The sequence below is a fragment of the Sorghum bicolor genome, chromosome 2, assembly GCF_000003195.3.
Source record: "Sorghum bicolor cultivar BTx623 chromosome 2, Sorghum_bicolor_NCBIv3, whole genome shotgun sequence".
Lineage (NCBI taxonomy): Eukaryota > Viridiplantae > Streptophyta > Magnoliopsida > Poales > Poaceae > Sorghum > Sorghum bicolor.
In genome coordinates this window covers 63,668,715-63,696,068 of record NC_012871.2, presented here as the reverse complement: position 1 = coordinate 63,696,068, position 27,354 = coordinate 63,668,715, and the positions used below count along the sequence as shown (strand labels likewise).

The following is a 27,354-nucleotide window of genomic DNA, read 5'->3' as shown; positions in this document are numbered from 1 at the left end:
AAGATGTACAACCTCTGCAGAGTGTAAAACTGGTATACTAGCCGTGCTCACGGTTATGAGCGGCCTTGGGGGTTCTTGCTGCGCCGACGATGAGCTTATTAAGTTGTTATGTTCATTTGATTATCGTTTATGCTATGAGATTAATTATGCTTACACTTGATCATGGGATTAATGGATTAATTATGTTACCTTGACAATTACTCTTTAATTATGAACATGCTATCCACCATTAAAAGCTAAATGCAGTCAAACCAGTGTCAGCTATTTTGAGCCTCATGAACCCCTGGTTATACTTGTTGAGTACGATATGTGCTCATTCTTGCAATTTCCCAACACCTCAGGGTATGATAATGAAGATGACTGGAATGAGGATTACCGTTATGAGTACTAGGTTTGGAGTCAACCAGTCAACAGTGTCCCTGTGTGGAGCTTCCGTCGAGAGCGTTGATTACTTTATGCTATCATTTTTGTATGAGACTATGTGATTCAATATATATTTCGCTATGTAATAAACACTGCTATGGTACACTTGAGATTTGTCTACTTATGTGTGCGACTGTTTCTGGGGCACATATGAGTCTTTTACGCATCCTATTTTGTTCTTAAAATATGGGTGTGACAAAGTCACTCGAATAATGGAAAAAAGTAAATAAAAAAATGATATTCTTGTTATTAAGACTAATTTAAGGCCGTATCCAGGAACAGACCACCAAATTCGAACATCTTGTTCACGGAATATGACCATAAACTTGCGGGCGAGTTGATTTTAAATTCTATAAAAAGCAAATAAAGTCCAAAAATCATAAAACTGGTCGACGTGTCATGATATGATATGTGGAGGCTGTGATAAAAATTTGATAAAGTTTCACAAAAGTTGTGATGTAGGATGCTTACAAACCAAGACATCTCCACATACGATATCATGTCATATGTGTGGATATGTTAAGGTTTGTAAGCATCGTACGTCACAACTTTTGTGAAACCTTATCAAATTTTATCATAGCCTCCACATACGATATCATGACATGTCGACCAGTTTTTTGATTTTTGGACTTCTTTTTCTTTTTATAGAATTTAAAACCAACTTACCCGTAAGTTTGTGGTCATATTCCGTGAACAAGATGTTCGAATTTGGTGGCCTGTTCCTAGATACGGCCTTAAATTAATCTCAACAACAAGAATATATTTTTTCATTTATTTTTTTCCATTATTCGAGTGACTTCTAGTTCAAATTTGAAATATTCAAAAAAAATCAATTAAATGAAATAAATTGACTAAATATAGCAAACACTTCGAAAAGCATGCCAAATTTTAACATATAGTTTAAATTACTGTAGGAGGACCACAGAAAAATTTTAAAGATCAAAACATAAAAAAATATAATAATTTGTCGAGTGTCAAGCTATAACACTCGACTAAAGTAATTTTTTTTTCCAAAAATTAACTTTACCGAGTGCCATATCTGAGCACTCGGCAAAGCACCCACGAGTCACAGACACACTAACACACCTTATCCACACACACACACGGACACACACATCCACACACACAGACTCACCCCGCCGCCGCCACACTCACCCCGCCGCTGCCGCATCAGCCACGCCGGGACGGCCGACCGAGCCCGCGCGCCGCCTCCTCCCCTGCTAGTCACTCCGGCCGGCCGCATCCACTCGGCAAAACTACGTATTCCAGTAGCGCCTGGACTGAGTTGCGCGCCACAAGCAGATGAGCGCGCAGAGTCCCTGGAGCAACTAGCTAGCGGCAAAGGAGGAAGAAGGTCAGTTACTAATTTACCCTTAATAATATTAGTTAATTTTTGAAAATATAATCACCCTCAATTAAATGGTCATAAAATAAGAAGAACAAAAGTAGTCGGAAGTACCAGGTACTTTTCGAACCATCGTAAAAGAGCTCATTCTTTTTACGGGACTGAGGGAGCATTACCTGCTGAGAGATCAGAAATGCCATATCAGCAGGCAATTGATTGAGACATCGTGTCAAAAACGAGATAACTTTGTATACTACTACTACTGTAGTATGTACTTTGAACCCAATCCGTACTCACTCTGGTCCCTTGGCCTGTTGGCCATCAGGCCATGTGATAGTGAATGTGCATGTGCTCAGAAGCCAGCTGAACTCGCTGCGCCTAGCTAGCTATCGACGGGCTGCTTAGCTGCGGCGGTGAGCCGGTGACTCGGAGGAGGCGGCGCCAACCCATGGCCGGAGGTACAACGGTGTGCGTGACCGGCGCCGGCGGGTTCATCGCCTCGTGGCTCGTGAAGCTCCTGCTCTCCCGCGGCTACACCGTGCACGGCACCGTCCGCGACCTCAGTGCGCAATCTAGCATTATACTCTTCCTTTCTGTTGGATTGGTTTCTTTCGCTTGCATTCAGGACATGCATTTCATTCAGGTGACGAGAAGACGAACCATCTGAAGCGCCTGGAGAATGCTGCCGGAAACCTCAGGATTTTCAAGGCTGATCTGCTGGACTACGACGCCATGGCAGCTGCGGTCGTCGGGTGCCAGGGAGTTCTCCATGTGGCCACTCCAGTGCCTTCAGAGAACCTGACTGACCCAGAGGCAAGTCTTTTTTTCCCCCACTGTCCTTGAATCTGATGTGTTCTTTTCTAAATATAGAAACAGGCATCTATCGATTTCTGGATTAAAAACATGGCCTCACAAACAACGTGCAGCTACAAATGTTGGGTCCTGCTGTCACTGGTACAACTAATGTGCTCAAGGCTGCCTCTGCCGCGAATGTCCAGCGAGTGGTGGTTGTGTCATCCATGGTTGCCGTTGAGATCAGCCCCAAAGATTGGCCTGAAGGTAAGATCCGAGATGAGAGCTGCTGGTCAGACAAAGAATTCTGCAGGAGCATTGAGGTACCTGTACTGCTAACTTCTGCATTAGAGACTTAGAGTACGCACAGCCAAGATCTGTTTTCTTTTTTCATCTGGACACAACTGCAAGATCTGCTTAGTCGATTTGCTGCTCTGTGTACTCCAGAGCTGGTACCCGGTCGCCAAGATCATCTCAGAAGAGGCGGCGCTCGCATACGGGCGGCAAACCGGGCTTGACGTGGTGACTATCAATCCAGGGTTGGTGTTCGGCCCCCTGCTGCAGCCGACGGTGAACGCAAGCATCCAGTTCCTCATCTACTTCCTCAAAGGTTTGGACCATGCATGTCTCGCCATCCGTTCAGAGCTCACAGTCGATTTGAGTTTGACACGAGCACATCTTTTGAGCGCCGATGCAGGAGGCCCCGACCTGGTGAGGAACAAGCTCTGGCACGTCGTCGATGTCCGTGACCTCGCCGACGCGCTGCTGCTGCTCTACGAGGTGCCTGAAGCAGCCGGCAGGCACATCTGCGCGCCTCATGTTATCAGTGCCCGCGACCTGCTGGACTTGCTGAAGAGCATGTACCCTGACAACCCTTTCATTGCCAAGTAAAAAAAAAAGTCTCGCTTATTATTAAATAAAAAACAAAAAAAGGCTACTCTTCCATTTTGTTAAACGTTGAATCTGGTGTCGAATTGGTTGGCAGGGAGAGCATATGTGATAGAGATCACCCAGCACCGATGACTTCTGACAAGCTAAAGAACCTCGGGTGGAGCTGCCGGCCGCTGGAAGAGACGATCCTGGACACAGTCGAGTGCTGCCAGCGGGCTGGGTTTCTTGACGGTGTGGCTGGGGAGACTCCCTGTCGTTTCCCTCCTATCTTCAACAAAATCTAGCCTCGGCGAAAGCATGGATTGCCGGCAATGTTTCAACAAAACATTGAATCGGGGTGATTGCTGCTTTTATTTATCTTAATAATCTGGACAAGCATCAGCTTGCATGTTGTTGTATTCGGTGGCGCTGCTATGTGTGTATTGATTGATGTTCATTCGAACTTGTAAAACTTTGTTTGTGTTTAATTTCTACATAAGATGCATGGAACAACCTTAGTATGAGGTTGTTCGCATTCTTGTCCCTACTTTGTTTCTCGTCTATTTATTTCCTACGAAAAGGATGAAAACCTATGAGTCTTGGTACAACTATTTCTGTGTAATTTTTTGTTTCTCTAGTGGTCATGTACCAGCTTAGATTTTAACTCTGTCGTTGTAAGATTGGATCAGATTAATTGAATTGGTTGTACGAGTTAGGTTTATCAAAACTTGCTATCTTCTCCTCGCAAGAAAGAATTCAGAACATTGGTGGCTCGTCCATGTCTCGGCATGTGCTACTATATATTTCAAAATAAAACATTCTAGCTTTTTATAAACTAATCTGTAGTCCAGAGCTGCTCCAAAACTCTCTTCTTACTTCTTAGTATTGTTCGCTGGTCTAAAAAGCTATGTCTAAGAGTACTGTTCGCTGATTTATTGTGAGGGAAAAACACTGCTCGCTGGCAAAAAAAGTATAACTTACAAGCGAAGGGTGGGCAAAAGCGAAAGAACTTTTGATCAGGACCAGACAATACGATGACATCTCATAAACATAATAAATATGTACAAGTATAGGTCTAATGTTTTTCAATGTTTTTACATATATATTTAGTACTCATAAAAAAACACGATATTTATCATCAAAGAAGAGTAAATTATAATTTTTTTACTTTGCAATTACTTTTTTATAGATATTTAAAAGAATTTACTGTGCTTGGGGAAGGGGCATGGCCCTGCTGGCCCCCTTGTTCTGCCGGTGCTTATGGCCAACTTTGGTGGCAATGCCCAAAACTCTTGCTGTCATCACCTCTTCACTTTCCTCTTGTATTCGCCTTGTTGCGTCCAAGGAGCGCACCCAGATCCACGGAAAAGTAGTGTTCATCTAATGGCGGTGCCACATATCATTAGATGTCACTCATCAATATCAGTGGGCGCTTGTCCAACCTTCATGTCCTTGGCCCAACATTTCACCAAGTGCTAACTCTTGACTCGGTCTATCCCTACTTCTGTAGCTTAGACTCTAATCAACATTGTCTTTATCACACATGTACTCTAACTCTTTTTTGTGTTCAATATGAGCAGCCCATGGTCTGTCCTCGGTCTTTTTTGGTCATTCAGTACAAGCTTTCTCGTTCGTCCTTCACCACTCTCAGTCCATAGCACACAGACCTCTTGGTTAACCTTCTGCATCGTTTGTTAACTACCTAGGTACACCCAATACTTATACATTCACAAGCCAAGAGACATGTTACACAACACACTTAAGGCTTTGTTTGGATGTAGTCAAATTCATGTCAATCTACATGTATTGGAGTGGAACTTGAACTAAATTCCACCCCAACAGTTGTTATTTCAGGTGAATCCAATAGCATCCAGATAAGATCTAAGGCAATACAACACAATATGACACCTCCAGTTAGTCGTTAGTATAAACAAGCACATATATGAAAGGTGAACTCAACTGAAAAAAGCATCAAACCTCCCAACTTTTATGTCAACCATTCAAAAATAAAGCAATTCTTAATATGATTTAAATTTAACTGATATGGAATATTATCTAATTGCAGATACGTATATTATAAACTTTTATACCTCTTCTTTATATGACCTGCTTTTTTTGAACTTACCTGTGTGGCTCCAAAATAAAATTATCTTCCTCCTATGACCTTCTATCCGTTTTTTTACATATGGCAGTGTTAAGTAAAGGATAAAATACTATTTTACCCCAAAATAAAATAAAATGCACTACCTTTTAGTGAAAGCACAATGTTTTTTTCTCATAACATCTTAGCTTAAACATCAACATAAGTCAAATTTTAGCGAAACGCAAGGGGACCTGATCAAGTGATGGACAAACTTTGGCACATCGTTGACGTTCGGGACACTGCTGATGCTCTTCTACTGGTCTATGAGGCACCCGACACATCTGTTCTCATTTCGTCAACGCCCGTGGCCTGCTGGACTTGCTGAAGACCATGTACCCTGATGATTACCCTTTCATTACCAAGTAAACCTTCTCTTACCTAACCATTTCTTTTGTTCCTTCATATACTGAAGTTGAGAATGCCTAACTTACTTGATTCGAAAATTGGTAGGGAGAGCATCTATGGCATGGAGCACCTAGCTCCAATTATGTCCGATAAGCTGAAGAAACTAGGATGGAAGGTCAGGCCGCTAAGAGCACCCGCAATGGGAGGGTAGAAGGGGGTAGGAAGCATTTAATGCCCTCTTAGTACCGGGTGGATACATTGTGGAAACGGGGAGTAGTAAATGCCAGGGAGTAGTACTACTCCTGGTAGCAAGGAAATAAAGTATGATATTTATACAGTGCCCGCATTAAAAAAATGAAGGGCGGTTGGCTGATTTTAGCAGTTTTGTTCTAGCCGTTGGTCCTCCTGTAGCAACCACTTCAAATCCATTTTTTCTTTGCAGGCCCCACCTTAAACTGGACACACATTGCGTGCGGGTGGCCTCGCTACTCTCGCCTGTACCGTGGTCCCACGTTACTACCCCAACTGGGTGTATACACTGCGGTTGCTCTAAAGGAAACAATTGTGGAGACCGTCGAGTTCTGCCAGCAGGCTGGCTTTCTAAAGGACGTGGAGGGGGCTCCCTACCGTTTTCCTACCTTGTACAACATAATCTAGTTTATCAGAACCTGTAATAATAAAATAAGTCCTGTACTTGCGTCCGGTTAAGAGGGATGGTTCATTCTTTTTTTTTGTTTGGTTAGAAGAATTTAACTTAATTGGATGAATGGTGATTTTCACACCGTTAGCCAACATCACGTGCTATCCTGTGTGTCTATCTTTTGGTGACATGCCTAGTGCTCATTCCAATTCCCAACACGTCGTACTCACTTGCTCCACATCGTCGCCCATGTCTCCCTGTTGCGTTGTCTTCAAAAATTCTAACCTAAATATGTTTATAGGGGACAGTTTTTATATGCATATGTAGTGTAATTCAAAAAGTGTTTGCTAGTATAGTTTAGTTATGCTATTTTGAAACTTAAGTGAATTGAGACCCTTGTCAGTTTATTTGTTTCTATGTCTCTTTATACAACAGGATGATGATGATTTAGAGATTATTTAGTTCTTCGTGGAATGCAAAATACTTCCTCCGTCTCAAAAAGACCGTTGTTGTTGACTTTGACCAATCATGTTTGACCGTTCGTCTTATTCAAAATTTTTGTGCAAATTCTAAAATAGATAAACCATTATTAAAGTATCTCTAATGATCAAATAAGTAATATCAAAATAGATGATATTTATACAAAAAATTCTAATAAGACGGATGGTCAAACAAGATGTCTGAAAGTCAACAATAACGGTCTTTTTGAGACGGAGGGAGTACTAATTATTTTGAAATGATAAAATATACAATACTAAAATTTTTAGAATTATGTTTAGTTTTATTTAAAATATATAATTTATTATTTTTATTATGATCTCTTGAGACTCTTTTAAGTTTTTTTTGTCTTTTAATGCCAAAATTCAAAATAAATGTTTAGCGAGAAAGAGGGAGGCGAGAATACGATTGGCGCACGACTGGAGTCCTGAATGAAAAAGAAAGCCCAGGCCCAAACGGACGGAGACAGATTGATGCCGTCTAGAAGCTTCCCACCAGCATCGTGGCCCACCGTCAGCCACAGACTTGTCCTGGTGAAAATTACAGAAATGCCCCTGGCCGCCATTTCTTTCCCCTCTCCCAAGCCAATGCCGCGGACCGCGAGGGGTTTAAGAGAAAGCAGAGCTCCCGCCGCCGCCCACTAGGGTTTTTCGGATCTCGCCTCCTCCTCCTCCTCCTCCCTCCCTCCCTCCCTCCCTCCCGCGCCCACAAGCCGCAGCCGGAAGCCGAGCCCAAGACCTAGTACCAAACATGGCCTTCGGAGCTCTCGTCGCGTCGAGGCTGGCCAGGTCCGGCCGCACCCTCGCATCCGCCGTTGCCCAGGTCCGTGACACCTCTGTTCCCGTGAACCAGCTCTTTGCTTGAAGTTCGTGCCCCTTGGTCAAGGCCGATTTGTGGCGTTGCGCGTTCTTCTGATGATGTTTGGGTTGATCCGATGTGTTGATCTGTTCTCTGATTTTGCGATCTGATTAGGGTCCCGTGGCCCAGCGGACAGCGCCTCCTCTGCTCTCCAGGCTTGGAGCAGTAGCTCGTCTTCTCAGGTAATTAGGAACTCAAGATGTGTTGTCATCAATGGTTCCTTATCCATGGCAATTTGTTTCCTAAGTGAAAGTGAATGTTCTGCATGCAGCACAAAGCCGGCCGCGGCAGATGTCATCGGTATCGATCTAGGCACAACGAATTCCTGCGTCTCCGTCATGGAAGGAAAGGTGTGTTTTTTACCCTGTTCACTCTGAAATCTGCTGTATTCTGTTATTTGTATATGGGTTATTGTATCCAACTGTAGTAGATGTAATGCTTGAGTTGCTGTATCTATATGTACTTAATGTCATGCCTTGAAATTGCTGCAATTTGAGTACATTCCATTATTTGTAAATGGGTTGTTGTATCCATCTGTACTAGATGTCATGCTTGAATGCTGAATTTGGTTTGGGTCAGCTGCTATCTCAATATGTACGTAATGTCATGGCTTGAAATAGATGCAATTTGAGTACATTCTGTTATTTGTAAATGGGTTGCTGTATCCATCTTTAGTAGATGTCATGCTTGAATGCTGAAATTGCTTTGGGTCAGCTGCTGTTTCAATATGTACGTGATGTCATGGTTTGAAATTGCTGCAATTTGAGTACTTGTTCAATTGGTTCTTGTTGGTTCTTGTTATGATGCTGGTAGTTAGGAACTGATGGATAACTTTGCTTGTGTAGACACCACGGGTGATTGAAAATGCGGAAGGCGCAAGGACAACTCCCTCCATTGTTGCTAAGAATCAGAATGGTGACCTGCTGATCGGTATCACTGCGAGCCGACAGGCGGTAACCAATGCCCAGAACACAATCCGTGGGTCGAAGCGTCTGATCGGTAGGACTTTTAATGACCCGCAGACCCAGAAGGAGATGAAGATGGTGCCTTACAAGATTGTCAAGGCACCGAATGGTGATGCCTGGGTGGAGATGGGTGGCCAGCAGTACTCCCCTAGCCAGATTGGTGCATTTGTTCTCACTAAGATGAAGGAAACTGCAGAGGCTTACCTTGGCAAGACAGTCTCTAAGGCTGTTATTACTGTCCCAGCTTATTTCAATGATGCTCAACGCCAGGCTACCAAGGATGCTGGTAGGATTGCTGGACTGGAGGTTATGAGGATTATCAATGAGCCTACTGCTGCAGCTTTGTCATATGGAATGAACAACAAGGAGGGCCTTATCGCTGTGTTTGACCTGGGTGGTGGCACATTTGATGTGTCAATCCTTGAGATATCAAATGGAGTTTTTGAGGTAAATTTTTCTCATATCTTGTATAGATTCTCAGTGCAAATGTTGAAATAGGTGTGGTAATTCTTAATTCTGACACCTTGTTCAGGTCAAGGCAACCAATGGTGATACTTTCCTTGGTGGTGAGGACTTTGATGGTGCACTGCTTGAGTATCTGGTTAGCGAGTTCAAGAAGTCAGACAACATTGATCTGAGCCAGGACAAGTTAGCACTGCAAAGGCTCAGGGAAGCTGCTGAGAAGGCCAAGGTTGAGCTTTCCTCCACCATGCAGACTGAAATCAATCTCCCATTTATCACTGCTGATGCCTCTGGTGCAAAGCACTTCAACATTACCTTGACCAGATCGAAGTTTGAGTCTCTTGTGAGCAATCTCATTGAGAGGACTCGCATCCCTTGTGTGAACTGCCTCAAGGATGCTGGCATCTCTGCTAAGGAGATTGATGAGGTTCTACTGGTTGGTGGTATGACTAGAGTACCAAAGGTCCAGGAGGTTGTTTCTCAGATATTCAACAAGCCACCAAGCAAGGGTGTCAATCCTGATGAGGCTGTTGCCATGGGAGCTGCTATTCAGGGAGGCATTTTGAGGGGTGATGTGAAGGAGCTCCTCTTGCTGGATGTCACACCTCTCTCCCTTGGTATTGAGACTCTTGGTGGCATCTTCACAAGGTTAATTAACAGGAACACCACAATTCCAACCAAGAAGAGCCAGGTCTTCTCTACTGCTGCAGATAACCAGACACAGGTTGGAGTCAAGGTGCTTCAGGGTGAGAGGGAGATGGCTACAGATAACAAACTCCTTGGCGAATTCCAGCTTGAGGGCATTCCACCAGCTCCAAGGGGCATGCCCCAGATTGAGGTTACCTTTGACATTGATGCCAATGGCATTGTGAAGGTGTCAGCTAGGGACAAAGCCACAGGCAAAGAACAAGAAATCACCATCAAGTCTTCTGGGGGTTTGTCAGAGGGTGAAATTGAGAAGATGGTGAAGGAGGCTGAACTGCATGCTCAGAAGGATCAGGAAAGGAAGTCTCTCATTGATCTTAAGAACTCTGCAGATACCACGATTTACACCATTGAGAAGAGTGTCAGCGAGTACAAGGACAAGGTACCTGCTGAAGTCACCAAGGAGATTGAGTCTGCTGTCTCTGATCTGAGGGCAGCTATGGCTGAGGACGATCTGGAGAAGATCAAGCAGAAGCTGGAAGCAGCAAACAAGGCTGTGTCAAAGATTGGGGAGCACATGCAACAAGGTGGTGGTGGTGGCAGCGCTGGCAGCAGTAGTGGCGGAGACCAGACTCCAGAAGCCGAGTACCAGGACGCCAAGGAAGCCAAGATGTAGGTTGAACCTGCATCAAGTCTCTACTTTTGCATGTACCCATTTAGGAAGTAATCTTACCTACCTCCGGCTTCTTAGTTTTCTGTGAGGGGTTAAGAGAATTGTAATTTTTGTTGTCAATTTTTGGGTCACGGATAAATTGTGAGGGGAACAAACTCATAAGTTAATTGAGCCATTTACATATACTCCAGACGTCCTTTCAACTTTTGTCCCTTACTGCTCTTGTTTGTTGATCTTGATTGTGTCATAAATAGGAGTAGAAATGTTTGTCTGGTTAATACACCTGTGCTAGTAGTAACAGTTATTTCGACTTGCAAATTTCACCAATGCTTATGCACCGGATACCACAGTTATCCATGGCTAAATATGAGCAACGTCTCAGAGAGATTGTGTCAGCGTCTTTGCATTTTATTCATGTTGATAATGTAACAGTAGAATAACATATTAATCTAACGAAATCATTGTACAGCCAAGAAAACGAAATCATTGTACAGCCAAGAAAAATGTGCTGTATCTATCTGCTATATCGAATGTGGCAATGAAATGTAATATTATTTACAGTGGCTGATTAACGCCCTGATTCCAAGCCCATGGCAGCTCTCTTTGTGATGCTGAAATTTCCAGTAGTAGCGGTCGAGTTTGCTGTCGACGGCTCTCCAAGCAACTTGTCCAATTCTTCAGGATTCTCATGTGCCCATGGATGTTGCATGATCTTCCTCAACCTATCAAGCTTATCCGCAACTTCCTTCATCGATGGCCTATTCACACCACTCATCTCTAAGCACTGCCTCGCTAACTCTGCAATCTCCTCGAGATACTCGAGATTCTCACTGTTCTTGATCTGATCATCCACGATATCCTCAAGCTTGTTTTCCTTCATCGCATACAGAAACCTCATCGACAGACTCCTGTCGTTCTCAGGCCCTTCCAGGTTGAACGCCTTCTTGCCCGTGAGCAACTCTAGGAGAACAACTCCAAAGCTGTACACGTCGCTCTTGTCTGTCAACTCGTATGTCTGCATGTACTCTGGATCAAGGTATCCACATGTCCCTTGGACAACCGTGACAAACTGTGACTTGTCATTTGGTGCCAGGATGGACGCGCCAAAATCGGAGACTTTGGCCGTGTAGTCACCGTCTAGAAGGATGTTGGTCGACTTGACGTCGCCGTGGAGGATTGGCGGCGACGCGCAGGAATGGAGGTAGGCCAGCGCCTCGGCAGACTCGTAGGCGATCCTCAGGCGAGTGTCCAGCGAGACGTGCTGCTGCCTGCTGTGGTCGCCGTGGATGAGATCGAACAGCGTGCCGTTCGGGATGAACTCGTAGACGAGCATGGGGACCTCGACCTCGAGGCAGCAGCCGAGGAGCTTGACGATGTTCCTGTGGTTGATCTGGGACAGGATGAGCATCTCCTTGCCGAACTCCTTCTTCTGCTGCTCGTCGATCGTCATGCACCGCTTCACGGCGATCTCGGTGTCGCCGCTCTTCAGGACTCCCTTGTAGACGGTCCCGTGGCCTCCGTGGCCGAGGACTCGCTGCCCGTCGAAATTGTTGGTGGCTTGCTGCAGTTCTTCTTCAGAGAAGATGGTGAACGCGGCGCCCTGGTGGTGCTGTGATTTCATCTCCTCGAATAGAAGCAGACCGCCGTGCCGTCGGAAATACCTCTGCTTGATGCGGTGGAGCTTTCGCCGTTCTCGGACCAGGTACGCGCAAGTGATTCCGATCACGAGGGTCACGAGTCCAACACTTGCACCTGCAGCATCAGGATTCGAATTGAAGGTTCAGACTGACAAAAACTCCCGGGGAAAAACACTAATATATTTATTTAGTAGAAAAACGTCTCCCAGGCTCCAGCGACGTACCAACAAGCGGCAGCATCCAAGTTGACCTCTGACTTTTGACGCAAACGCCATTGATCATGTTTCTTCCTCGTGGGCATGAACATGTGAAATTCCCGAGTGTATTTTCGCATATTCCAGCGCAGGGGTATTTAAAATTGTCCAAGCACTCGTTGATATCTGAAATCGCACAAAAAAATTGCATCATTATTAGAAATCATTTGTGAAAAACAATGGGCCCTGCGCAAGAGAAACGAACCTGTGCATCCATCTACGATGTAAGGGTTTCCTTCGAATCCTTTAGAACAGCTACAGCGGTAGCCGGCGGCATCACTATAGACACAGTCGCTATGGTCGCTAACACACGCATATGCAGTCTCGTTGGCTCTTGCTTCTTCACACGTCTGCCGTGCAATCCCCCACTCCATCACCACAGGCGTCCTCGAGTCGTCGGAGTCGTAGAACGCCGTCGAGGTGAGGTAGGTGGTGCTGAAGTTGAAGGCGGCGCTCTCCATCACGGTGATATAGTTGCAGGGGGTGTTCCTCCATATCTGGGTGGTGTTGTATAACCCGTTGAAAAAGCCTTGATAATAGCGGACACCTCTCGGGAGCTCTGCCTCACAGCAGCCTGCGGTGCCGGAGCATGAGCCGTTCTTGAGTGGGTCGTCACATGTAGACATACAGCCGATTACGTACTGCATACACATACATATATACTTACAGAGTTTATAACACAGAGAACCGAAGAACAACACCTGCAGGTAATGTCAATTGAGTATATACTTACAGAGTCGCTCTGCATGTAGGCCATTATATTGCACCCGAGGACGATGATTTTGTTATCGTCTGCCGATAGCACGTAGGGCGTGTCGGTAGCGTTGATCCATGCGTTTTCCACGAACATGTCGTTCGTGGTCTGGTTGTAGCACTGCCGAGAGATCCAAGTCTTGAGCCAGGCCTTGCCATCCTCCACGGAGATCTTGGTCACCTCCACGTTCAAGTAAAACAGCTTGGTGGTGCGGCCGACGGTGGTGCAGTTGAGCTGGAAGCCGTCGTGGATGGCGCACTGCGGGTCCAGGCCGAACGGGTACGGGACGTCGATGGCGCCGCACCTCGTTGCGCAGCCAGGACTCCGTGTCGCGGCGGCGGCGGCGGCGACGGCGACGACCCACACGGATGGAAGGAATGAGATGAGAAGGGGCCGTGAGGACTCCATGGCAGACGATGTTTGCTTGCGGCCGCTCTGATGTCCTTGGGACCTGGTTGTTGGCACTTGGCAGCAGGCTAAAAGCAGAGTGACCTCGGTTAACACAATGTCAACACAAGAAACAAGGGTGCACTGAGCAGACCCGTTCTTCGCAGTTTTCCAGCTCAGAGCATTCCTGGGATTGGTTTGTTCCCGGCATCGTTCCTTGCTGTATCTATCTATAATTAATTAACTGAAGCATCTGTGAACAGGTACCCCTACTGGAAATTATCAATTAAGTATAAACAGATACAAGTCCCAAGTTCAAGAGACATAAAAAGTTAGAAAGAAAATAGCAAGGGTCACACAAAGCCTTCTAGCCATTGATCTATAAGTGGGTGATGACGTGCTTTTGCTCTTAGAATAACAAGAGCGAACTTTTTTCTGAAAACAGCTTTGCATCTCTAAACCAAATGCGCAATGTTCTTGAAGATGATATTGTTTCTCATAATCCAAATAGGCCAACATATTGTAAAAATGATTTCCATGAAAAAGGACAGTCTGAGCTGATCCCTTATGCTTTCCAGAATGATTGAGATGTCACTGGAAGCCATCGTGGTCTCGTGGATGGCGCACTGGGGTCCCAGGCCGAACGGGTATGGGACGTCGATGTGGCCACCTGTTACGCAGCCAGGACTCCATGCCATGGCGGTGACAACGAGCTTACTTAAGAGCATCTCTAGCAGCTCTCCTTTCCTATCCCTCATCCCCAGTGGCGGATCCAGGATGAAGGCCAAGGGGGGGGGGGCTAAACAATAAATTTATAGTGTTAAAGTTAAAGATTAATAAAAGTTTAAGACTAATTAACCTTAATCTAATGGACAAATCATACTTATAGGGGGGCTGGAGCCCACCCAGCCCCCCCTTTGGATCCGCCACTGCTCATCCCCATAAACCTATTATATTAGAAGAGATGGACAAATTTCACTGCTCCAGAATCTCTATAGTACGTTCCCTCCTTTTTATGGTCACCAAAAAAACTTCCCTTCTTCCCTCAAATAAAGGGAGAATTAGATCTCCCATAATACTTGGGGCCCACGCCAACCGCCACTTTTCCACCTGTGCTGTCGTTGCTACCTCGATCGCTCGCTGCCAAGCCCAGTCGCCATCCAATCCAAACCCACCCCTCATGGAGGTGGATCCGCTCGAGCTTGCATCATTGGAGGTGGTGGTGGCCGAGCTCGTGCTGGTGGAGGTGGATCTGCTCGAGCTCCTGTCAGTGGAGGTGGAGAAGGGCAGAAGGGCTAGGTGCCTCGGTGCCCAGATTGCTCCCACACGACACTGCCCCATGGCTATCTTCGACACGTAGGTGGCTGGGATCCATGGCCTTGGGAAGAGAGTCGGAGGAAAGGAGCCACCATGGTCATCGCTATGGCTCAGGGCACCATCGATCGCTTGGGTTGGCTGGAGGTAGGGGCAAGGGGCAGGGGGCTAGGCGCCTCGGTGGTGGCTAGGGCTAGGACAGGGATGGTGGGCGTCGGTGGTGTGGACTAACGGTAGGAAGAAGACGTCGTGAAGGAGAAAGGAAAGATAAAAAATAATCTAACATGTGGGTCTTATTTATTGGGAGAGATTTTTGGTGATCTGTTATAGCATCTTCTCCAATAATCTAAAAAATAGTATTAGTGGTCACCAATATCATTCTAATGGGGATGAAGTATTAAGGAACTGCTGGAGATGGTCTAAGGGAGTGGTTAGTTATATTTCTAGCAATTGTCTGTTCTAGAAACCAGCTTTGAGTGCCAAGCTCTGGTTTCTAGTATGTAGGATTCAGACTATGGCATTTGCTCCAGCAGTTCACTTTCTTCCAAACTTCTTTACTGAAAGCAGGGGAGAAGCCAACTCAAAACTAACCCTAGTGCACTCTCTATCAAATGTAAAAGAGTATGTACAATTTGAAAGAAAATATATGAAAATTTTGATGTATATATTAATAATATTTTGTTTTTATCATGGTAGACATGCACTAGGAAAAGCCAACATGGCTTCGCCCTTAATGAAAAGGCATTTGACAGAAAGTGTAGCACTATCTCTAGGTTCGTTCTACCTAGGGACTAGGGTGCAGAAGTAATCCCTCAATCACCTTAGCACCAATCTAGCATATATTAATATATACGAATTAATTGCAGTACAAAAATAAAAAACAATAACCTCATGAAGGAGGCAGCAACAACCCACTATTGCTAGAAACACAAAGCTCACAATCCTCAAAAGCACCAACTATCGAGCGACACTCTGCACGCCAGAGCATGGGTGATGTAAACTAGTAGGAGGAGTAGCTTTCCACAACGATGCCTCCAAGGAGGGGAACGACATTCGTAGATGTCATCAATGTTGAAAAAAGAACTAAAGTTTTTCAACAAAACTTCTAGAGGGTAAAGGGCTTCACAACAATGCCTTCAATAAGGGATGTGCTACCAAAGGCGTCACCATTGTCAGCTAAAGCCAAAGGGACAAGCAAGGCCTTCGCCCGATAATCCTTGGCACCCAAGCCCAAACTATTTCACATCATGGACGACCACAACCAACCTCCCACCAACACCAGCAAGGTCATAGGCATGTGTGACCTGCCACTGCCATGCTAGTCCACAAGGGGCACCATCATCTTACATGGCATTAGCCACAGAGGGAAAGGCACAATTTGTTCCTGCATCAAACACAGAGCACCATCCATGCTGTTGCACGTCGATGCCCCACAAGCGTCTAGAGAAACCATGAGCATCCCAGCATAAGATGTCGTCTTCAATGAGCCACCATCCATTTGTTATCACAGCCACGACAAGCCGGCCATAGGCATGCGTGACTAGTCATAACCGCGTCGGTTGATGTAGTCCACAGCCAACCAAAAGATGTCAACCCATAGGAGATCGCTCCTAGAGGAAGCACGCTGCTCCTTAGGATATTTGAAACGAGCGCCACAACTAAACCCTTCCACTAAACTCCATAGGTAGCAAACACCAGAAAACCAAACATATGCATCTAGTGGACTACAGTTGTGTACTATGCAACCAAGGATGTGAAGAAAGCAGCTTCCATCTGTTCTTTGAATGCAGTTTCAGCAAGGAGTGTTGGGCATCCATCCCTATTATTTGGGACCTGAACCTCAATCCTTTGGACATGATTATCCAAGCAAGATTGACCTTTGGCAGTGCCATATTCCGAGAAATATTCATCACGACATGTTGGATCATCTGGAACACAAGAAACAACATCATCTTTGACAATGGACAGAAAAATCTACAGCTGTGGAAAATGCAATTCAAGGCCCAACTTGGATTGGTTTGTACAAAGGCCAAGCCCAGTAAAAGCGCTGTTATTCATAGTTGGAAAGAGTCATACCTATAATTCTCTTGCTTTCTCCTTTTGGGCATGCTGCCTTGTAATTTTATTTTTCCTTGACACTTGCCTTTTGTAACAATTCTTTTATTCAATTGAAAAAGGGTGGGAAGCTTCCCCAGCGTTGCATCAAAAAACAAGTATGCAGTGTTATGACCAACATAAGCAAACAAGCCACCGTAACCCCACCGAACCTAACCATTGTGAGGCCAACCGCCTTGGCCATGACTGAGGTAAGCTGTCGTAGGCCAACTACCGCTGCGACATCCATTGATGTAGCGTTGTTGGGTGAAAGTTTCATGTAAACAGAACAATCACACAAACATCGATAGTTGAACATAAGTTGAAGTTGTATTCATTCTTTGATCGTATTGTACATATCAGTGAGGGTATTTATAGGGAGCCAATCTTCGTATTTTACACTAAATGACAATTTTACCCTTAACATAAATAGTTGCAACCCTTTACACATATAAGGGCAAAGTGGTTTTTTTCCTACATCTAAGTCTTCATTCTTCAACTTCACGCATCGAGTTCTTGATTGATTCTTGAATTCTAGACTTAGTCGTCTCTTGCTCCATGTTCTTTTCTCCTTTAGTTATCAAGCGAAGCCAAATTCTTGTCTTCGCCTTGCCTTGTTTTGTTTCCTGATTTGTTGGAAGTGAAGATGAAGTCTTCAAGCGAAGTCAACTTCTGTTTGGTGAAGTCAAACTTCCATCTTCGTTCTGTCAATTCCTGTGCAAGCAAACTTTGTTATGAAAGTTATTATATTAACTCTAAAGTTCTAACTCCAAAGTAATTTGGGGCTGCTTTTTTATGACGAAGTTAAATTTCCAACAAGCATTGATCTCTGAGCCATCGTCGACCTGACCGACCACCATGAGACGCTCCGGTGACGAGAAAACCAATGCGGAGCAACACATTTGTAGAGTTGTACCACATCCGCCAATAGGTCGGGCTGCTGCCGCACCAGCATTACTATCACCAACCATCCATCCCTCGGCAACACGGACTACAAGCGTGAGCCCAACCACCTCCGCCACAGCTAGCACAACAGATGGCAAGGAGGAGGATGACATGGTGGAGGCGGAGCTGGAGCCACCGCCATTGCATCTCTATGTCGTAGGGCTCGCATCCACCGACGCTGTCCACCACCATGCTGATGCACCTGTGTCTGGGTGCAAAGGGGTGAGAGACACGAGATCCGACCAAGCTAGTCACTGCCGACCAGGCCTCTAGCTCCGGCCGTCTCCCCGACCACCCACTAGGAGAGGCCTAGCCGCGTAGACGTCATCCCCAGCCCCATAGGGCATTGGATCCGGTCGTCCAGGCCTTGAAAAGGACCATGCTGGTGGCACTGCCACTGCTAAGCCATGGTGGAAGGAGAGAAAAAACAGGGGTGAGAAAGGAGCACCCATGCCACCACTTCGTTGCTCGCGCCAAAAAGGAGCCCTGTCGCCGTCATCTCGGCACGCCGCCCAGCCCTATTGGCGGCCTGCTCCGGTAGCAGCACGACATGAGAGTGAGGAGAAGGGTGGGGGTGACGGCGCAAGGGAGAGGAGCCACTCAAGTCACTAGCATGGGGAGCGACGCAGGGGCGTGTCGAGCTGATGTATCGCTGGTTTTGCAAGAGGAGCTAGGCAAAGAATTTGAGTCATTACCAGCGGTGGCCCATTTGCTTTCCAAATCAGCTTTGGGAATGATGACTAGTGTCGTTGAATTTGATTTTGTAGACTGAGACCTTGTTTAGTTCACTCCAAAAACATAAAACTTTTCAACATTTTCTGTCACATCGAATATTGTAGCACATGTATAGAGCATTAAATATAGACGAAAATAAAAACTAATTATATAGTTTGTCTGTAAATCGCGAGATGAATCTTTTGAGCCTAGTTAGTCTATGATAGAACAATATTTGTCAAATAAAAACAAAAATATTACAATGCCCAAAACTAAAAAATTTTGAGAACTAAACAAAGGCCTGAGCGTGTGGAGTATTCGCCTGTGGACTGTGGTTTCAAGAGTCCACCAGGTAATCTTATCGTCATGTGTATCTTCTGGTATCCACAAGACTTTATACAACTTGACAGTGGGCATTTTGAGGCGTCTACCATTTTGAAGTACTTTTCTTACGAGAAGAACTGGCCATTGTTCTTGCATGTAACAAAAATATCTGATTGTGACGCGTTACTGTTATTGCATTAGAGAGGACTTGGTCATTATAATGATGAGATAGATACGGCAACGGAAGGATGCCTCGTAGGAACCAACACCAGCCCCCAGGACGCCTTGGCGTTTCCTGCCTTGACAACAACATTGTGTTAGCCGAGGTCACTCTGCTTTTAGCCTTTTAGCCTGCTGCCAAGTGCCAAGAACCAGAGTCCAGAGATCCAAAAGGTCATCCGAGCAGCAGCAGGCAGAGTCATCCGTCGTCTGCCATGGACTGGTCCTCAGGGCTCCTTCTGATCATCTCATGCCTTCCGGCGGCCGCGTGGGTGCTCGCCGCCGCAGCGCGGAGTCCCGGCTGCCCAACGATGGCGAGGTGCGGCGCCATCGACGTCCCGTACCCGTTCAGCTTGGACCCGCAGTGCGCGATCCACGCCGGCTTTTGGCTCAACTGCAGCACCGCCGCGGATGGCGCCACCACGCTGCTCGACAAGAACTCGGAGGTGACCAAGATCTCCGTGGAGGATGGCAAGGCCTGGTTCAAGACTCCGATCTCTCGGCAGTGCTACGACTCAACCTCGGGTGACATGTTCTACAACAACGCGTGGGTCAACTATACCACCGAGCCCTACGTTCTGTCGGCGGACGACAACAAGATCATCGTCCTCGGCTGCAATAGTATGGCCTACATGCTGAGCGACTCTGTAAGTATTCGGCTCTCTGTGCTGTGTTTATGTACTACATGTCCAAACCAAACTCGATCAGCGCCAAGCTGATATATGTATTGTACATGTGCAGTACATAATCGGCTGCAAGTCGACATGCGACGACACACCCAAGAACGGCTCATGCTCCGGCACCGCTGGCTGCTGCCAGGCGGAACTTCCGAGAGGCGTCCAGTATTACCAAGGCTTCTTCAACGAGCGATATAACACCACCCAGATATGGAGGAAGACCCCCTGCAACTATATCACCGTGATGGAGAGCGCGGCCTTCAACTTCAGCACCACCTACCTCACCTCGACGGCGTTCTACGACTCCGACGACTCGAGGACGCCTGTGGTGATGGAGTGGGCGATTGCACGGCAGACGTGTGAAGAAGCCAGAGCTAACGAGACTGCATATGCGTGTGTTAGCGACCATAGCGACTGTGTCTATAGTGATGCCGCCGGCTACCGCTGCAGGTGCTCCAGCGGATTCAAAGGCAACCCATACGTCGTAGATGGATGCACAGGTTCGTTCCTTCCTTCCTCTTGCCCATTGTTTTTCATCGCTGCACAGGTTTCAAACGATGCAGTTTTTTTTGGGTGTGATTTCAGATATTAACGAGTGCTTGGACAACGCTACTTACCCCTGCGCTGGAATATGCGAAAATACAATCGGGAATTTCACATGTTCATGCCCACGAGGAAGAGACATGATCAATGGCGTTTGCGTCAAAAGTCAGAGGTCAACTTGGATGCTGCCAGTTGTTGGTACGTCGCTGGAGAATAAAAGTTGCATTAGGAAATTGCCTGCTGGGAGATGTTTTTTCTACTAAATAAATATTGTAGTGCTTTTTTCAGGGGAGTTTACAAAAGTAGTCAATCTGAACCTTCAATTTGAATCCTGACGATGCTGCAGGTGCAAGTGTTGGACTCGTGACTCTCGTGATCGGAATTACTTGTGCATACCTGGTCCGAGAACGGCGAAAGCTGCATCGCATCAAGCAGAGGTATTTCCGACGACACGGCGGTCTGCTTCTATTCGAGGAGATGAAGTCACAGCACTACCAGGGCGCCGCGTTCACCATCTTCTCCGAAGAAGAACTGCAGCAAGCCACCAACAATTTCGACGGGCAGCGAGTGCTCGGCCACGGAGGCCACGGGACCGTCTACAAGGGAGTCCTGAAGAGCGGCGACACCGAGATCGCCGTGAAGCGGTGCATGACGATCGACGAGCAGCATAAGAAGGAGTTCGGCAAGGAGATGCTCATCCTGTCCCAGATAAACCACAGGAACATCGTCAAGCTCCTCGGCTGCTGCCTCGAGGTCGAGGTCCCCATGCTCGTCTACGAGTTCATCCCGAACGGCACGCTGTTCGATCTCATCCACGGCGACCACAGCAGGCAGCAGCACGTCTCGCTGGACACTCGCCTGAGGATCGCCTACGAGTCCGCCGAGGCGTTGGCCTACCTCCATTCCTGCGCGTCGCCGCCGATCCTCCACGGCGACGTCAAGTCAACCAACATCCTTCTAGACGGTGACTACACGGCCAAAGTCTCCGATTTTGGCGCGTCCATCCTGGCGCCAAATGACAAGTCACAGTTTGTCACGGTTGTCCAAGGGACGTGCGGATACCTTGATCCGGAGTACATGCAGACATACGAGTTGACGGACAAGAGCGACGTGTACAGCTTTGGAGTTGTTCTTCTAGAGTTGCTCACGGGCAAGAAAGCGTTCAACCTCGAAGGACCTGAGAATGACAGGAGTCTGTCGATGAGGTTTCTGTATGCGATGAAGGAAAACAAGCTTGAGGATATCGTGGATGATCAGATCAAGAATAGTGAGAATCTCGAGTATCTCGAGGAGATTGCAGAGTTAGCGAGGCAGTGCTTAGAGATGAGTGGTGTGAATAGGCCAACGATGAAGGAAGTTGCGGATAAGCTTGATAGGTTGAGGAAGATCATGCAACATCCATGGGCACATGAGAATCCTGAAGAATTGGACAAGTTGCTTGGAGAGCCGTCTACAGTCAACTCGCCTGCTACTACTGGAAATTTCAGCATCACAAAGAGAGCTGCCATGGGCTTGGAATCAGGGCGTTAGCGTTAGCCACTGTAAATAATGTTACATTTTATCATTACAATATTGCATATAACAGATAACATTTCATTGCATCGTTCCATATAACAGATAGATACTGCACATTTTCTTTGTTGTGCAATGATTTTTTTTATGAGAATTGTACAATGATTTTGTATGGTTTATGTCATTCTACTTTTATAATTATTACCAACATTGGTGCAATTTGCATGTCCAGATAACTGGACTAACACAAAGTATATTAATCAGACAAACAATTCCTATTGATGACAGTGGAACCGCGAGTGGGAGGCAGCGCATGTGTCACTGTGCCGGCCTGCAGGTTGCTGCAGTGTTGTTGCTTGTTGGCGCTGCTAGTTTGCCAGGTTGCTGAAGCTGTCATCATGTCGATGTCGCCGCACCTTGCCATCGTTGGGCCGCCAGGACTCGGCGCCGCGGCGGCCGGCGGCGAACACACAAGCGGCTGGAAGGCATGAGATCAGAAGGAGCCGTGAGGACCAGTCCATGGCAGACGGATGTCCTTTCGATCTGGTTGTTGGCACTTGGCAGCAGGCTAAAAGCAGAGTGGCCTCGGCAGGCCTTGTTTAGTTAGCAAAATTTTTCATTTTTTTTGGCTACTGTAGCATTTCGTTTTTATTTGACAAACATTGTCCAATTACGAAGTAACTAAGCTCAAAAGATTCATCTCACAAATTACAGATAATCTGTGCAATTAGTTTTTATTTTCATCTATATTTAATGCTCCATGCATACGACCAAAGATTCGATGTGACGGAGAATCTTGAAAATTTTTGCGAACTAAACAAGACCTAACACAATGGACAATGCTGTGAAGTGTGGACGAAAGTGCTACAATGTCCCGAAAAAATTTCGATAAGGAACTAAACAAGGCCTATATTAGATTGGTAGAGACGCCTCAAAATGCCCACTGTCAAGCACAGGCGAATACTCCACACGCTCCCAATTCAGCTGACAACACAAGACATCCTTCCCAAACTGATCTGGAAAGCAAAAAGAGCCACCGCTGGTCAAATTCTTTGCCTAGCTCGTTGCAAAAGTACAAAACCGGCTATGGACGCATGACAGGTTGGTGCTAAGGGGGTGGAGGAATGACTACTTCTACGCCGCGGTTTGGTTTACCCTGTTAAACTTTATCGTCCATTACATCAAATGTTTAGACACATGCATGGAGTACTAAATATAGATTATTTACGAAAATAAAAACATAGTTGGAGAGTAATTTGAAAGACGAATTTTTTAAGCTTAATTAGTCCATGATTAGATACTAATTGTCAAATAAAACAAAATTACTATAGTAACTGTTAAACTTTACCACCCAAACCAAACACCCTATTATGCAGAATGAACCTGGAGACAGTGCTACACTTTTTGTCGATTTGTGGTTCGTCTTGGGGCTCCGGCTCCGGCTCCCGAGCACCGCAGGCGGAGATCTAAAATTTTTCAATATTTCTCGCCATATCGAATCTTTAGATCTATGCATGAAGTATTAAATATAGACAAAAATAAAAACTAATTGCACAGTTTGGTCAAAATTTAGTCATCGATTGTGCTACAGGAGTGCTACAGTGCAATTCTGTGAAACTAAACACGGCCTTAGTCATCTCTGACCCCAGAATTCCGCTTGCTTGTTATCGATTGTGAAAGGATGGTGCACAAGCCTGCTCCCAGTACCCTGGAAAGGGCATCTACCCAGCCAAGCATCATCCAAAAAAAAAAGCCTAACTCTGGACCTCTGGTACAATTTCCCCAATAGCTGCTGAATATGCAATCTTACGAGACATCCCAGCAACATGACAAGTCCAAGGCACAAGAAACGGTGACCTTGAAGTGCTCTTGGACAAAATTGTTTCCCCTCGAGCTCCACTACAATTACAATTTGTTGGCAACAGCAGAAGTGAGCAAAGTGGTTCTGTTTGTAGTATACTGAAGGAGTTTTAACACACATACCAAATACGGGGGCTAACAACTAGCAGAGCTTAACTCATTAGCACAGGCTCGTTACTGGGGATAACTAGTTCCTACGTCCATCAGCACATCCAAAGTTAGATTCAATGTCAAGTACAGAAAAATGGCCACAATCAGATATCCTAACTTTGCGTTCACGAAGAAAAATATGTGCTAAGTTGACGCTGATCTAGATCCAAATATTTCTGATGATAGGCATAATGAAGGGTATTGCGATCAAAGACCAAAATCATGGCCACCAAAAAGACCAAAATCATGGCCACCAACACCAAATAACCTGACGAGATTAGTCAGGTTATAAAAAAGTTGACTCTGATAAATCGAAAGCAAAAATCATGGCCACCAAAGACCAATACCAAACACACCGATGTTAGATTATCTCTTGACAGGCAAACCAGACTCCACGAAACATATAGACAAAACAAACATTACGAGCTGCAACCTGCAAGTGTATGATTAGTTTCAGAACAACACAGACTGCAAGTGTATATGATTCTCACTGTGCTGTGAGAAGAAATCTGTTGAGATGTCTACCTCTTTGGAAACCCTCCTCCCTCCATGCATCTTTGGAGATCATCAGTAGATGCTAATGCTACAATTTTCCTTTTCTTTCTTTGGAAAAAAGTTCAGTGCAACCATTGAGCACCACCTGACCTGACCATTAGAGCAAGTTACTCAAAACAACAACTAGATTTCATCAGCACATCCAAATCAAAGTTCAATGACAACCAGTCCACAGCAAGGAGGTCACAATCCAATTTTCAGGTTCAATTTACGACCTGATCCTGAATACCTGATGAGTAAGGCCTTGTTTAGTTTGCAAAAATTTTCAAGATTTCCCGTCACATCGAATCTTTAGTCGCATGCATAGAGCATTAAATATAGACGAAAATAAAAACTAACTACACAGTTTATCTGTAATTTGTGAGATAAATCTTTTAAGCCTAGTTACTCCATGATTGGACAATGTTTGTCAAATAAAAACGAAATGCTACAGTAGCCAAAAACAAAAAATTTTACGAACTAAACAAGGCCTAAAACTACAATACATAACTAAAATACATGATGACAGCTTCAGCAGCCTGTCAGACTAGCAATGCCAACAGTACTGCAGCAACCTGCAGGCTGCAGCCGGCAGAGTCACAGGGGAACCTGCCTACACCTGCGCTGCCTCCCGCTCGCGGTTCCACTGCTCAATCTTTGCCCTCCGCTCCTCGCTGCCTTCCCTCCACGGGCTCTTGCTCCGGCTCCTGGATCGCCCGCGCCGACGGCGGCTCCCGTCGCTGTCGTGGCTGCGGTGTCTCTCGCTGCTCCTGCGGCTGCCACTACCGCTACGGTAGTGGTAGTAATAGTCATGGTCATCGTCACGGTCCCTGGACCTGGACGAGCTACCGTGGCGGCGGTACGGGCTCGGGCTGCGGCTGCCGCGGCTATGGCTCCGGTGGGAGCGATGCAGGTGGCCGAACAGCTTCCGCCGCAGGTCCCGTCCGACCTGCTTGACGTGCATGAAGTTGCAGTATCCGCCGCGGTTGCAGCTGTGCTCCTCGAACTGGCGGCAGGTGGCCTCCCGGAAGTCCGTCACGGGGGAGAACTCGGCGATGATGGGGCGGCCCGAGTAGTAGCGGCCCTGCAGAGCCTGCAGCGCGCGCGCCGCCTGCTCCTCCTCGCGGAACTGCACGTACACGTTCCCGATCATGTGGTCCGCGAGGTTGTCGCACACGTGGAGGCTCTCGATCTCGCCGTGCTTGCTCAGCTCCTCGAAGATGTCCTCGTAGAAGTCCTCGAAGTCCTCCTGGATCCGCTCCGGGTCGATGGGGTTCCCCTGCGCGTCCACGCCCGGGGTGATCATGTCCGGCCGCTGGTACATGTTGCACAGCAGCAGCGTCGGGGAGATGGACGGCTTGTTGTGCAGGCGGGAGCACCGGTCGCCGTGGCGGCACGCGCCGATCTTGAAGTAGAAGGGGCAGTTCACGCGGTCCTTCTCCGTGCCAAAGATGGACGCAAGATGCTCAGCCATGGATGCCTGATTCCTCCTCTACCTGCTCGATTCGTCGCCTAGAGATTTCTGTGGTCAGGCACACAATTTGAGCATTAACAAATAGCAATTTATGAGCTCAAGAACACGGCAACAGCATCAGTGGCTACTTCAATTCCAGTTGTTTCCGGGATCTGAAATTTTCCCGGAGAAGAGAAGAAACCTTCAAAATAGCAGCAGCTTAAATCCAGGCGAAATTAATAAATCAACGTACAGAACTACACGGAGTGAAATAAATTTGACGTAAATTAAACTAATCTGTATCCTTTATGCGTCGATTTGTAGCGGAAGATCCAACATCTTCCGACCTGATAAGAATCGACAGAGGAAGTATCAATCCATGGTGTAAACAAAAAGGACACGGTATATGTTGCAGCAGGCGCAATCCGATCCTGAACCCGATACGCACCTACTACATCCAGACATCTCGAATACGCGCTGCCATAGATAGGGGAGAGGAGGTTTACCGGTTACCAGAGAGCAGCGCCGCCGTAGGCACGGGCCGGAGGAGAAGCAGCCGAGTACGGACTGGCTGGATTTGGTGGATGCTTCTAATCGCGTCTAGAAGCGCATATAAAGCGGTGTGAATGAAACTTCATCCGGCTGGCGGCTGCTAGTTTCCAATCGGACGGTCCTGATTGCGGACACTGGTAGTTACTAGAACCTTCCACAGAGCGTGGCTCGTGAAGCCCATGTTGGCCCAACAGGAAATGGGCTGGACTTTGCATTTTAGTAATTCCAGCCCACGACATTATCCTCTAACAGAGAGAAAGTTGGAGACAGCCAGGGCCCAGAGGCTCTATTGGCGATGGTACAAGAATGAGAGTCCACTAAAAAAAGAAAACAGGAGCGAACACAATGTTCATTGATTGATCCTCAATAAAAAAATCGATTGTTTTGGCCCTCGGTCCTTTACTGATAGGGAGAAATGTTTAATATTATATAAATATAATTCGATACTTCCCCATATATTTGGGGATTCTTAAGTTTCTGTAATATCCCATGAGAGATTCAATGTAATATTTTTAGAAAAAAAAAGATATGACTAAAGACAACCTTAATCGGAAGCGGAAAGGTGTTGAAATTGTCGTTTTTTACTTCATTAGTTTTGAATTGTAGTTCACTTACCTTTATTTTAATTCAAACTTTTCTAATTTATTAAGTTAAGTTTTTAGAAAAATATATTAGCATGTATAAGTATAAATAAATGAACTATCAAGATATATTTAGTGAATAATTTAATGAAACTTATTTTACGTATTAGTGTATTTTTTATATAAAATTG

The 27,354-nt window shown here is 46.1% G+C and overlaps 5 protein-coding genes across 8 annotated transcripts; 3 read left to right on the top strand and 2 right to left on the bottom strand.

Annotated features, from left to right (window-relative positions):
• Positions 1,533-4,038, top strand: LOC8074700 (cinnamoyl-CoA reductase 1). Its single transcript, XM_021452158.1, has 7 exons — positions 1,533-1,777; positions 2,094-2,331; positions 2,412-2,581; positions 2,695-2,883; positions 3,008-3,170; positions 3,258-3,447; positions 3,546-4,038. The coding sequence occupies exons 2-7, from the start codon at positions 2,217-2,219 to the stop codon at positions 3,733-3,735; spliced, it is 1,017 nt and encodes a 338-aa protein (XP_021307833.1). The 5' UTR covers positions 1,533-1,777; positions 2,094-2,216; the 3' UTR covers positions 3,736-4,038.
• LOC8055880 (heat shock 70 kDa protein, mitochondrial) lies at positions 7,693-10,849 on the top strand. Its single transcript, XM_002462538.2, has 5 exons — positions 7,693-7,878; positions 8,029-8,096; positions 8,186-8,264; positions 8,760-9,326; positions 9,412-10,849. The coding sequence occupies exons 1-5, from the start codon at positions 7,807-7,809 to the stop codon at positions 10,660-10,662; spliced, it is 2,037 nt and encodes a 678-aa protein (XP_002462583.1). The 5' UTR covers positions 7,693-7,806; the 3' UTR covers positions 10,663-10,849.
• Positions 10,887-13,741, bottom strand: LOC8074698 (putative wall-associated receptor kinase-like 16). The gene is made up of 4 exons (XM_021453774.1): positions 13,284-13,741; positions 12,756-13,191; positions 12,521-12,676; positions 10,887-12,411 (listed from the first exon to the last, which is right to left on the bottom strand). Exons 1-4 carry the CDS (start codon positions 13,710-13,712, stop codon positions 11,228-11,230), a joined length of 2,205 nt encoding a protein of 734 aa, XP_021309449.1. The 5' UTR covers positions 13,713-13,741; the 3' UTR covers positions 10,887-11,227.
• LOC8074697 (putative wall-associated receptor kinase-like 16) lies at positions 19,359-22,598 on the top strand. The gene is made up of 4 exons (XM_021452782.1): positions 19,359-19,948; positions 20,043-20,478; positions 20,564-20,719; positions 20,868-22,598. The coding sequence occupies exons 1-4, from the start codon at positions 19,517-19,519 to the stop codon at positions 22,049-22,051; spliced, it is 2,208 nt and encodes a 735-aa protein (XP_021308457.1). The 5' UTR covers positions 19,359-19,516; the 3' UTR covers positions 22,052-22,598.
• Positions 25,004-26,668, bottom strand: LOC110432231 (splicing factor U2af small subunit A-like). Of its 4 annotated transcripts, XM_021452234.1 has the most exons (3): positions 26,537-26,668; positions 26,180-26,377; positions 25,004-26,099 (listed from the first exon to the last, which is right to left on the bottom strand). In XM_021452234.1, exon 3 carries the CDS (start codon positions 26,049-26,051, stop codon positions 25,191-25,193), a length of 861 nt encoding a protein of 286 aa, XP_021307909.1. In that variant the 5' UTR covers positions 26,052-26,099; positions 26,180-26,377; positions 26,537-26,668; the 3' UTR covers positions 25,004-25,190. The 4 variants fall into 4 exon arrangements, with proteins under 4 accessions (XP_021307909.1, XP_021307907.1, XP_021307910.1 ...); XM_021452232.1 differs by having other exon boundaries at positions 25,004-26,377; XM_021452235.1 differs by lacking the exon at positions 26,180-26,377 and having other exon boundaries at positions 26,537-26,627.

What these genes read in the sequence shown, in the direction of transcription:
- LOC8055880 (XM_002462538.2), top strand. Translation starts at nt 7,807, where the DNA reads ATGGCCTTCGGAGCTCTCGTCGCGTCGAGGCTGGCCAGGTCCGGCCGC. An exon ending in TCTCCGTCATGGAAGGAAAG is followed by an intron (nt 8,265 to 8,759) that starts GTGTGTTTTTTA and finishes TTGCTTGTGTAG; the next exon opens with ACACCACGGGTGATTGAAAA. An exon ending in TATCAAATGGAGTTTTTGAG is followed by an intron (nt 9,327 to 9,411) that starts GTAAATTTTTCT and finishes CACCTTGTTCAG; the next exon opens with GTCAAGGCAACCAATGGTGA.
- LOC8074698 (XM_021453774.1), bottom strand. Translation starts at nt 13,712, where the DNA reads ATGGAGTCCTCACGGCCCCTTCTCATCTCATTCCTTCCATCCGTGTGG. An exon ending in CCTACATGCAGAGCGACTCT is followed by an intron (nt 13,192 to 13,283) that starts GTAAGTATATAC and finishes ATGTGTATGCAG; the next exon opens with TACGTAATCGGCTGTATGTC. An exon ending in TTGGATGCTGCCGCTTGTTG is followed by an intron (nt 12,412 to 12,520) that starts GTACGTCGCTGG and finishes CTGATGCTGCAG; the next exon opens with GTGCAAGTGTTGGACTCGTG.
- LOC110432231 (XM_021452232.1), bottom strand. Translation starts at nt 26,051, where the DNA reads ATGGCTGAGCATCTTGCGTCCATCTTTGGCACGGAGAAGGACCGCGTG.
- LOC8074697 (XM_021452782.1), top strand. Translation starts at nt 19,517, where the DNA reads ATGGACTGGTCCTCAGGGCTCCTTCTGATCATCTCATGCCTTCCGGCG. An exon ending in CGTCGTAGATGGATGCACAG is followed by an intron (nt 20,479 to 20,563) that starts GTTCGTTCCTTC and finishes GTGTGATTTCAG; the next exon opens with ATATTAACGAGTGCTTGGAC. An exon ending in TTGGATGCTGCCAGTTGTTG is followed by an intron (nt 20,720 to 20,867) that starts GTACGTCGCTGG and finishes ACGATGCTGCAG; the next exon opens with GTGCAAGTGTTGGACTCGTG.
- LOC8074700 (XM_021452158.1), top strand. Translation starts at nt 2,217, where the DNA reads ATGGCCGGAGGTACAACGGTGTGCGTGACCGGCGCCGGCGGGTTCATC. An exon ending in AATTCTGCAGGAGCATTGAG is followed by an intron (nt 2,884 to 3,007) that starts GTACCTGTACTG and finishes TGTGTACTCCAG; the next exon opens with AGCTGGTACCCGGTCGCCAA. An exon ending in CCTCATCTACTTCCTCAAAG is followed by an intron (nt 3,171 to 3,257) that starts GTTTGGACCATG and finishes GCGCCGATGCAG; the next exon opens with GAGGCCCCGACCTGGTGAGG.